At 42.2% G+C, this 12124-nt stretch overlaps 1 protein-coding gene across 1 annotated transcript; it reads left to right on the top strand.

The window, feature by feature from the left end:
* Nucleotides 1–6483: 6483 nt before the first annotated feature.
* On the top strand, nt 6484–8747 carry DUSP13A (dual specificity phosphatase 13A). The gene is made up of 3 exons (XM_066324076.1): nt 6484–6662; nt 6945–7162; nt 7458–8747. Exons 1-3 carry the CDS (start codon nt 6502–6504, stop codon nt 7655–7657), a joined length of 579 nt encoding a protein of 192 aa, XP_066180173.1. The 5' UTR covers nt 6484–6501; the 3' UTR covers nt 7658–8747.
* Nucleotides 8748–12124: the final 3377 nt, after the last annotated feature.

Genomic DNA, 12124 nt, shown 5'->3' with positions numbered 1-12124 from the left:
GGCCGGGGCTGTGCGGGGCCGGGGCTGTGCGGGGCCCGGGGGCTCCGTCCTTCGGCTGAGGGCGCCGGGACACAACAGCGGAGTGGACCTACAGGAGCCGCATGCTGTCAGGGCTCATATCAGGCGGTCATTACAGCACATTGCAGTTGCCATTATCCTTTACCGATGTCTGTATAAAAAGAATAAACCGGCTGTCCGCACTCAGACATTTATGCACGGGGATCCAAAGCACGGCTGTGAACAGCACGCGTGACTTAGGAAAGCTTCAGCAAGGCGCCGTAACTTCGGGAGCTCCATAACCTACATATAATACCAATGGAGGGCGTGGAAGAGACAGATAAATTAGAAGCAAATTGCTCCAGAAATAAATTCTTTTTTGGATACCAAGTGTCTGGGGTAGCAGCCAGCCCTTTGGAACAGTTTAAGGAACAGTCAGAATTTGTTTTGTTGATGATGTAACTGCTATGAGGTCCGAGAGAAGCCTAAATTGTAGCTTCAGCTGAAATAAAAAGGAGATGCCAGTGCAGCCCCTGAAGTTAATGACACCGCCTTTTCAGAGAAAGAGGCCTTGAGATCTTCGTTGAAAATAAATAAATAAATTTCAAAGCTTACATGCAGCTATAGTGAAACATGGAAATTTTGCATTTCAAAATTCTTCAAAGCTAAGTCGAGTTGTCAAGTCATCAAGCAATCCTATGTAAATATATACTCTTGTACTCTCTCAGTTGTAATGGACTGTCTATCCACCAGATATTCAGAAGAGAAACTGTGAAGAACATCTCTCAGAAACCTTGAGAACATCTGCTCCTTTCCACAAGCCTTGATACTTCGTTCAAAGATGCTTATTTCTACTCAGTCTGTTCTGTCCTGCTTTTGTTTTTACACTAAATGATCTGTACTTTCCCAAAATGAATAACTAAGGTCGGAGGGTGCGTTCCACTTTCTTTGCCAGTTTAGCAGCATCTGCAGACAATGTAGGAGTCAAGTGCAGTTTCAGTCCTCACAATGTTTCCCTTCTTTGCCTGTAAGGCACTAGATGAAAAACTGACGAATCTGAATCCATCAGTGACAAACCACAGAACGCATACACATAAATCTGAAAAAATTAAATGGGCCTTGTCTTCCTGTTTATAATAAATCAGTTAAAAAAAGATGTTTGAAAGTTGAGGTCATTTTACTTACTCCAGGTCCACATATTTATATTCAAAACCCCCTAGCATTTATCTGAAAAGGAAAACAAAATTACAGGCGAGCAAGGCAACTAAGTTAAACAAGATTTTGTGCTTCTGTATTTTTTGCATTCTCTACTGTTTTTGACATGAGTTCTTCACCAACTGCCAGTCAATCACAACTTTTTTCACGCTTCCAAGTGCCAAGTCAATACAATTTACAACACATGGCTGCATTTGCTTGTATCTGAACAACTGGTTTAAACAAAAAATGTAAAAATAAGCACAAACTAAAATTAAAAATTGCTGCAAAAACAACTGTAGCAAGCTACGGAGCTGTTTTATCATGGAACAGGTCAATGTGACAGCCTTAAGCACGTGTCCTGAAGCTAACTCACCTTTTGGGATCTCATTCTTTTCAGGGGAGGTACCAGGAAACTGCTGCTTTGTTCAGAGTGCTATGGCTTTGCTGTTTTATTTTACATATAAACATGCGCTAGGTTCTACCAGCTCACCAGATTCCAGGAGAGAAACAAAAATGGAAGCAAAAGTTTCCCAACCCTGTTTCCCTACACTGTAGCAAAACCAGCAATCCACCTAAAAAATTGCATTCCAAATTCAGTCTCCAGACTTTAGAAGTCTGGGTTGAGAAATGAGCTGTATTTAGACATGTGTGTTAATCCAGGACTATCTGAAGTTTACAGATCCTAAGGTGTGTTGTTCCAGCAACAGATTTCCAGGCAGGGAGTCCCTGGCTAAGAGCTGCGCCCAGAGCAAAGGTGAAGACAGACACATACACAGTGGAGAGCACCCTGGGCCTGGCTGTGGCAGCTGCTGGGCTGGTTTGCAGAAGTTATTTGCTCAGTGACAGGACGAGGAGTAATGGCCATAAGCAAAGACACAAGAAGTTCCACCTCAGCGGGAGGAAGAGCTTCTAAAGAAGTTGAGGTTGAAGAGCATTGGAACAGACTGCCCAGGGAAAGCATGGAGTCCCCTCTGGAGACATTCCAGACACACCTGAATGGTTCCTGTGTCTCCTGCTCTAAGTAACCCTGCCTTGGCAGGGAGGTTGGACTGGATGATCTCCCAAGGTCCTTTCCAGCCCTGATGCATCTCTGATTCTGTGAAATTCAGCACTGGAAAAAGGCTTGATGGTCAGTTTTTATCTCAAGTTATCACTGCCAATGGCATTTTTCTGCTCTAATTTCATCATCTAGGAAATATTTTGAAAATTACTAAATAAGTTTGCACGGAAAAGTAATAGAGCATAATTTAAAACTTGTAACACTTAGATATGGAATAGCTACTTAGTTGCTGCACTTCAAAACTGAAAACTACTTCTTGCTAACATTTGATGTTCTTTAAAAGGGTGAATTATCTAAATAGTTGGTGCTCTATTTAAAAGAAATTTCCAATAAACCTCATTCCATCACTTTGAGTTAATGTCACTTCATGCCATGTGACATGAAGGCATTGATGTAAGTTTGACAGGCAGTGCCGGTGCTGACATGTCAGTTTGAGAATTTATGACAAATTATATGCTACAGATATTTTTTAAGCAACTGTGGATTGCCAAGGAAAAGAAGTATTTAAAATGTGTAATAACAGTGATGCATCTTTAGATTGAAATCAATTTATTCAGTTCACATAGTTATATTGATTTAATGTTCAGGCTGTTGCTTAATACAATAAAAGAAAGGAAATTTATATTGAAAATTCCCAACTAGCTCAAGTTACAATATATTATAAAGCAAAGGAAAATGAGATGTGTTAATGTAATGGGCTTTTTTAAAAAACATTGTCATTGAGTAATACTGCTAGCATTTAATAATTTGAAATAATCTATCTCAAATGTTAAGGCCCTTCACAAAAAAAAAAAATAAATAATAATAATAATTAAAAAAAGCCTCGGCTGAACAGAGAATTATATGCTTATGAAAATTCTTATTCAGCAAGGAATGCACCATGCCAAGGGGAGTATATTTCACTAGAAGTGCTAATTGATTTAAATCACGTTTCTTTTCATTTTCCGGGTTTGGGGTGGGGTTTTTGGTAATCTCATTTTTCTACAGATCAAGTCCTGCCTTATAATTTCTTCACAATTTCTGTACTTCAGTTGAAGCATACTTAGGTCAGTCATGAGTGAACTTTCAAGCATCTATTTTATCTTGAACTGTCTTAATTCTGTAACAGAAGAAGAAGAGATTGAATACCTAAGGACTAATCAAATTAATTAGTGAACAATAATAAATTTTTAAGGCAGAAAACAAGCTTATTAGAAGAGGATAATAATGGAAAAAAGAAAAAGAATAAACTCCATGTGGTCACCAGACAAAAATGTTCCATGTGTTAAAAATACATTGTTGTAGAGCACCAGAAAACCTTGTCTCACTTACCCACTTAGCGTTGCCCAAAATGTACCAGAGTTCAAATACTTCTGTTCTTCCTCAGTAGCTAACCATCCAAAAATCAAATCCTGAAAACAACAGGCTAATGAGTGAAATGAGAACCCTTTTGCAGCTGGAGATACTGTATCTATAAAATCCTATCTAACTTAACAGTCACACTGTAACATTTTCACTCTAAGAGCTGCCTTCTTTCAGAATACGTGAAAGGAGTCTGATTTTGGCTTTTTTCAGTAGAGAGATGGCATGGCATTAGTTAGAACTGATACCAGTATTTTCTTTTCAGCTGCTGCACATTTTCCTGGCAATGCCATGCCTTGAGCTACTAAAGCACTCCATGGCAATTTGCACTGTTGCCACTTAATACATTATTAGCCAGGGACTGTTTGATTTAAAATATTGCACCAAATACTACCTTCTAAGCAATCACAAAGGCATAGTCTGGTTAGAATGCTTTCTGATGCATGTTCCAAGATTAGGCATGTATTAATTTCAGCTAAAACAGCAGCTATTTAAGGTTCATATATAATTGCATACAAATGTTTGGTTTAGAGCTGCCCAGCATTCAAACAGGCAGGAGAACCTCAAATGCCTGGAATCTCAAAAAGTGCCTCCTGCACAGAGTTCTAAACTTGCCTCTATTCAGTGTGGCCATATAGCAGTCTGTTGCTTTCTACATCCTTTCTTAGTAGATGTTAAAAGGGCCAGAAAAGCACATATGTACAGAGGGAAATCAACCTAAAAGACAGATCTCTGCCTTCTTCCTGTTTGTTTCAAAGGCAACTCCTGGCTAAAAAAGGTCAGTGACCCAGCTTTACCAAAGCCACATTTGAAGACTCGTAAATGTTTAGAAGCTGCTAGGTGTGGAATGGCAGGTTTTAAGTAGATGGATGTATCCATACAAATGTTTGAGGCACACAGGACTTGGGGATAATTTTTTTCTGGAGTTCATGTTTTTCTGTTTGTCAGTTTTCATAGCACAGATGAATTCTTAGTTATTGCAAGTGGTGAATTCTTAATTATTGAAATTGGTGGAGAGGCAAATAAAAGTTTCACAGCTGAAAAGGGCTAGACTTACACAGGAGTTTCACCTTTTTCACAGAACTCGATTAGCAACAAATGGGCTGGGGTTACACTTGTAAAAAACTGATAGTAATGCCTCACCTTAAGTCTCCACCCAGGAACCTGAGAAAAGTAAACTAAATTGAACAACTTAACCTGCTCAGTCAGTTAATTTTCCTGATTCATGGGCCCATATCAATCAGCTTAAAGCACACTAGTTTACCAAAAAAACAACAAACCCAAGAATAAAACAGAAGAAGAAGGTAATGTATTAAGGGCATTACATAGAGCTTGGAATAAAATTTCAGCCATTTTTCCAGTCATCTCCTCTGCTGGGTCTGGCCAGCTGGCTGCCTGTCCCACTACGCCCTCTAAATAAGCACTGCAGCACTTTTACTTATAGTTTCCCTCATTTCACCTTTTAGGTCAGAACATATATGGCAGTGGGAAGTAACAAGTCTCTTTGTATACTGGAAGCTTTTAAACTACTTCTTCCCTAAATACCACAGAAAATAGGTAATTTATGCTTCATGAGATATTCTATATAAAGTCACTTTTCTCTTGTTGCATATCAATTTTGTCCTGTGATGCTTAAAACTATTGCATTGTATTATGATGATCTCTCACTGAGTACTCCTAAGCCCAGTTAATTGGTCCAGACTTTAATACCCAGCTTGGAATGTCTATGATATGTCTCTTGATAAAATAAAGCAAAACCATTATAGTTTAATGCAAATGGAATAGAGGTGGCTCAGACCTGACCAAGAGTTCCTTCTATTCACGACCTTTATTTCTACAGGGGAAATTCAGCAGCAAGCTCCTCCTCTTGGGTCACCTTCTCTCCTGGATTCCTGGCTCACAGAGGAAAAGCATCACCATTTCATTTGTTCTGCCTTGTAGCTCCACCACTGACAATTTTGCGGGCCCCTGCTAGGAATCATCCTGCAGAAGCACAGGCACTTCTTTACTTGAAAAGACCCAGCATACTACAATTTGATATGGGGGGAGGGGGTGGTGGTGGTATCCAATTTATGGCTCGCCAGACCTTCCTATATAAACTAACTCAGTGGCTTACAAGTTTCACCTGACAATCATTATACTCCTGGCTTTTGTTACCCTTTCAACAGAGGGAGGGATCATGCAATATGTGGCAGGTGTACTGTATTAACTCAGTGAAGAACTGCAATAGAAAATATTAAAAATATAAAGTACAGTTACGTCAGATAATTTCACTTGGTGCAAAACCAGTAGCTTCAATAAATAAATTTCCCTAGATTACCAGTGACAGGTAAGGCATCATCATGCTTAGTGTTAAACCTCCTGGTGACCGTGTTGGTAGGACCTGCTGGTGAATTTCTGACCCTTTCGCTGCTATGTTTAAACACCTCAAACTAAATGACGGACAATTGCTCCTGGGACAGGTTGCTATTCTTCCTTTATCAGGCTTTAGTCGCTGCAGATGATTGCGCAGATCTCGCTGACCGCCGCAGCAGTGTGGAAGGCAGGGCAGGGGACAGTCTCAGGCAGCGTTGTTAGTGCGTGTCCTGCGGGCAGGGGGCTGTGCCGCATGTGGCTGACGTCCCCGGCTGCTGTGTGGCAGAGCAGCGCGGCTCTGGAGACGAGCAGAGAAGCAGCTGGAGCCAGTAAGGATCCAGCAATGCCCGCTTTGGTACCCGCACCTCTTCGGGGCGGCTGTGCCGGTCGGGCAGCGCGGAGCGAGCGGCCAGCCCTGGGTGAGGGGCAGCCTGGCTGCCCGGCCCCTGCCCCAGCCCGTGTGGCAGCCTGCCCCGGCACGGAGCGGGGCTGGCAGCGCCCCAGGGCCGTTCCTCCGGCCGGCGGCAGCGGCCTCTGCCCGGGATCTCAGCATGTCTGGGCCACAGGCGCCCCACACTCTGGACCCCGAAGGCGCTCCGACGTGCCCGGAGGATGTCCCCTCCCTCAAGGAAATCGAGCAGCTCCTGAACACTGGGCGGCCCTCTTGTAACCACGTTGATGAAGTTTGGCCTAATCTCTTCTTAGGGGACCTGTAAGTACAGCTTTATGGACACGCCTCTGCCATACCTTCTGTTAGTATGCCTCATGGGTGCGGCTTTAGACAGCTCATAGCTTTGCTAATTGCTGTCATTTACACTGCAGACAGCACGATTTCTGAGATGCGATATGACTAAACTGGTATTCCCTTCTCGATTAGCCTTAGAAGCAGTGCATGGGCTGATGCTCCAACAGTGGTTTGGGAGATGTAATCTCAGTGCTTCTGCTCTTGGAATATCACTGCACCCATCTTGATTTGTCTCTGTCTTTTCCTTAGGGTAACAGCACACAATAGATTTGTTTTGTGGAAGATGGGTGTGACCCATGTTTTAAATGCTGCCCATGGCACAGCATACAGCCACGGAGGCCAGGACTTCTATGGAGCAACCATTGATTATTATGGTGTACCAGCCCATGACCTGCCAAGCTTTGATATCAGCCAGTTCTTTTTCTCTGCTGCACAATTTATCCACAATGCCTTGAACACGCCAGGAGGTATGAAATTATTGTTGGTCACATTTTGATGCGAGTCAGCAGCCTCACATAACAGGTTAGCTCCGCAAGCTCAGCGGTGGACAAATCACTACATGGTGTCCTGCCAGGTGCTGGTCACCTGCACGGTGGGTGGCAGAAGGGAGTGCTGTGGATGTGGATGTAGTTCTGACTAGGTCCCACAAAGCTGATGTCACAAAAAAGATGAGAGGGAGGGGAGGGGACAGGAGAAGAGAAACATTTTAACTTCATCCACTGTACTGCTTCTCTTGATGGTTGTAATTTTTTTTTTTACCAGCCAAAATATTGGTACATTGTGCAGTTGGAGTAAGCAGATCAGCTTCTCTAGTCCTAGCATATCTCATGATAAATCACCACCTCCCATTAGTTGAAGCCATCAAGACAGTGAAGGAGCATCGATGGATTTCACCCAATCGTGGTTTTCTGAAGCACCTGCGGAACCTGGATGTTCAGCTACGGCAAAGGAAGGACTGCTGAACAGGCAACCCGATCTATATTCACTTTACTGAGTCTCACCCTTCAGAGCCATTGTGCATATAAAACTTCCTATGATCAGTGCACATTACAAAAATTAAAGAAAATGATGCATTGAAATAAAAGGCCAACAGAACAGTAAATGGATTAATTCTGATAGCCCAGTCCCTCCAAAACCAGCACAGCCAACTGTCACCACTGCACGGAGTGGAACTGCTGTGCCTGAGTGGTGCTACTGGATGAATCCACTGAAGTGGTTAAGACAGACCAAGTTTGTCCATGGTTTCTGCTCATGCCAGAGGCAAGTTCAATATTTGCATCTAGCTGTAAAGGGTGTTTGAATCCCCTTTACTTGGGCGTGTAACACAATCATCTTTCTCAGTTTGGTTACAGTTTTCACATGCATGTTCTCCAAAGGAAAATTTTGTGTTTCAGGCCTGATGATGTGACAAGGGCAGTTTCTTGGGAGTCCAGGCACTCCTACAGAAACGTTCTTCTCTTGCTTGTCTGCTAAATATTATGGTGTTATAGAAAGCTGTGACAGCCACAAGACCCACACCATCAGAATAAATGTTTGTGATGTTTCTGCAGCCTTGGTCAGCAAACCCCATGAGTCTTTTCTTCTTAAATACGTTTTCAGAAAGATAATGTATATCTTGTAGCATATTGAGGACATTAAAAAGAATATGTCAGGTCTTCAAAGCATTTTGTGAGTTGGACTCATCAGTTCGCTTGCACTCCAAATTATCCCAAATCAGTTCTGTGTCAGTGGCGTTGGATCACCCGTGGTTTAATATCAGGTAGGCACTTAGCTTACATCAGTGGCTTGGCCTAATTGATACAAATTAGTTTTAAGCTGTTTCGAGGATGTCACTTTTCCTGTCAGCAGTTAATCAGTACTTAAACCAACGTGATTTTTAATACAGCAACAGTGTTTGAAATTCTTGCTACCACTCTGCCTGAAAATTAGCTTGTTACCTTCTGGTGAACCATGAAGTGATAATCAAATTTGGTTTTGCCCTTTGCTGCTGGTTGGATTTATTGATTAGTTGACCTTATAAAGATTCCCTGTCAGATTAAATAAATACTTTTCTGCTTGCTTGTTTGCATTTGAAGTATCACTTCTGATCATTTTATTCTCTGCTGAAACAGACTTGCTAGGTTTTTAGAAGACTAACATAATGATGACTTGTGAGTTGAACCTCTTTCTTTCCAGACCACATTTCTTTCTTCATCCTTGGGGAGGTTATAATCTTGGAGAGAAATCCCTCCCTATTTCAATGTACACAAGTGTTTTGCAAAGTAAGCTTATTTAAGACTATTTCAGACATCAGTTTGACTGTTAGGATTTTCCTAAACCTTGCAAAAGAGCTCCGCTGTTGAGAGAAAGGTAAGATTTGTGAAATGATCAAATAGGAAATCACATTTAAAACCCAACAGTGCTAGGACAATTTTTATACCTCACAAAGCAGCAGAGCAGTGGAGGAGGAGCTTTGTTTGCTTTGAAGTTCTCCATTAAAATTAATAGGGATTTATATGAGTTAATATTTCATTATAATTTATACCTCATTCACATTACGGTAGGCTTTAGTCTGGAAACCTTTTGAAGACATGGCATTGAAAAATCTGAAATTCATGTGAGTGAAATAATGCATCTTAATGGCTTTAGGCTGGGCAAAATTAGACGCATGTGAGCAAGATTAATGGAATCCCCCCATCAGGATAATGTTTTGCATGTCTCCGAGCATCTGTCCTACAAAGCCACAGCTGTGAAAGCTGCTCCTGTTGTAAATTAGTACCTGCTCTTGAACATACTGCTCATCCTGGGAGAGTATTGTTTCACCAGGGGCAGAGAAGGGAAGAGCACAGAGTGAAGCTGAGTCAGTAGGGCATCCATGCCACCAATGGCATGGTAGTGATCTTGTAAGCACAACTTACCTCAGTAAAAGGAATGAATTAGGTAGAAACATTTTTCAAGGGCATTGTCAAACCACAGAAGTGTTTTTAATCTGTGGAGTCAGTGTTGCTTATATTTCCTGCCTGTCTGTATTGCTTTTTTTATATACAGATTTACTTTGAGTGCACATTTGTGCAGGGAAAAAGATTTCAGTCGACATAAGCAAAAGCAGAATAGTCCTGTAACTTCTTCTAAAACAGAAAGCATTGTCTGCTGCAATGTGCTAAGAGGAAAAGAGACCTCCTCACCTGTCACTTACACTACAGATAATTCAAGTCATAGTGTGACATGAGATTAATACCTCACTGCTTTCCACTATCAGCATAAAAACTTGTATTTCAAATGTTGGTTTGAGAAGTTAGGTAAAGGAACCAAAATGAGGGAAAAATACTGCCTCCCCAGTGGCACTTCATTCAGAAAATGCACATTTGTCAAGAGGGTCTACCCAACCTGGGAGAAGGTGCAAGTGAAAGGAACTGTCCCAGCTACAGCTCTAGCAGACATAAATCTGCTTAAAGCAATCACAAACCCAGTGTCACCTGAAGGGACCCATGTAGAGTTCCAGTGAAAACTTCTGTTAGTTTTATTTTCCAGTACAAGAACTGAGGGCATCAGATGAAGTCAGTAGAAATCAGGTCTGAAACAAGAGGAGGGGTTTACCTGTAACACCATGCCACAGGATGCTGCAAAGTAAGAGCCTATAGACATTCAAGGGGCAACTGGAAAAGTTTGAGGGACAGGAATCCATTCAGGGTTACCAAATACTTAGAAACTCCATCCAGATCAGCAAGCTCATAAACTGCAGTCAGCTGGAAGCTGGGAGAATGTTGTTATTATTATACACACAAGTATAATTAATGCTTGTGTGTTCTTATATTCTGTAGGCATCACTTTCAGCCATAGTGAAGCCTGGGACAGTGGGCTTGGTGAACCTTGGGTAAGGACCAGGACAAGCATTCTCATGGTGTTTATTTTGAGCTCACCCTCAAGCTGTGCTGTCCCCTCTTTCCTGGTAGCTTATTTTTAGAATTGGGTCACATGAGGCATTTGGGACTGCGTCTCGGTTGCACTGACATTTCTTTCACAGGGAAAGCTCTGTGCTGGCAGGAACAGCACCATAGCTTTATGTGAGGATGGCAGTTGCATTTTTTTGCATAAGATTCATTTAAAGCAGAGCGTTCATTTTTCTGGCTGTTCCCCATTGCATCAGGGACATAGTGCTGAGCTAATCCAGGGAGGCGTCAAGGCGCGAGCTGTATTTAGAGTCAGCCACCTGCTTGGGAACATCAAGCGGCAGAAAGAGCCTGCTTCAGCAAAAACCTCCCCTGTGCATTCCACAGCAGCGGCTTCCAGCAGGCCTCTCTCCTCTGCCTGACTCTGCATGAGGCCTCCAAAGGGGTCAGCACCTGAAGACAGACCCTGTCAGCCCAGGAATGCTCTGAGCCTGGCAGTCTCTCTGCCCAGGAACGGCCAGATATTTTGGACAGCTGCAAGGTGGAATTAAATCACGTGGGTGAAGAGTGGCCTAATCTCTCTACATAGGCAATATGTAAGTGTTACTGGAGGCTGAGCTGTTCTGAAGGGCTGGGGAATACAGTACTCATTAATATATGCTGTCCAACTTTATTTAGTTAGCGTTGGTGAACTTCATTGCCATAAAATTATCTAAAGATTAGCACAGAAGAAAGCAGAAGGACTATCCCTTAAAGAAAGAACCTAATGCACAGAAAAACAATTAAAAAGAGAATTAGGCTCTCTTTACTGCTTCGTATTATTTCATAATTGTGCAACATGCTGATTTTATAAATGCTACAGCATTTACCATACAAAGCACAATACAGACTCATGATCCTGAGCAGCCTTAAAATTGAACAATAATTGGGTTTTTACCTTTTTTTTAGTGTAATTTTAACTAGAATGGAAATTTTCACATTATAAAGTATTCTGATTTTGGCTGTTTATATGACAACTTGATTTGCAGTTGTAATTTCTGATAGATCTATGGATATTCTGAATGACAGCAGACTTCACTATTTCTGAAAACTGTGCAGATGGATATTTCACTCTGAAGCATAGCGAAAGCATGCAATCATCTGCACTCAACATGCCTAGTGCCCAGTGTTATGCCAAAACAAGGGTTTTCCCACCATCATCAGGTTGCAAACTTGTTGAAATATCTAGGAATTACAGTAATTCCTCCAGGAGAGAAACAGGGGGGAACTAATAACCCTGCTGATTGCCTGCTGATTTCAGCTTAAGTGGCCATTCTTTTAGCTATGAAACAGCAAAGCCAAAAAATGAGCTAAGCGACACTGGGGAAATAATCTGCTCTTACAAAACTTGGTTTTACAAATTGCTGCCTGCTTCCTGATGTCCCTGCACCTGCAGGCGGCAGGCGGGCGGTGCACAGTGTGTGGGGACACCCAGCAGCACGGGCCCTGGTCAGAGCCTGCCCGTGCTGAGGCAGAAGCCACAACAACGTGCAGTGCTTGGCTGAACTGCTGCCTTGGCCA

The sequence above is a fragment of the Sylvia atricapilla genome, chromosome 8, assembly GCF_009819655.1.
Source record: "Sylvia atricapilla isolate bSylAtr1 chromosome 8, bSylAtr1.pri, whole genome shotgun sequence".
NCBI classification, from domain to species: domain Eukaryota; kingdom Metazoa; phylum Chordata; class Aves; order Passeriformes; family Sylviidae; genus Sylvia; species Sylvia atricapilla.
The sequence above is the reverse complement of the archived record's forward strand: the minus strand, read 5'-3'. Positions and strand labels throughout refer to the sequence as shown.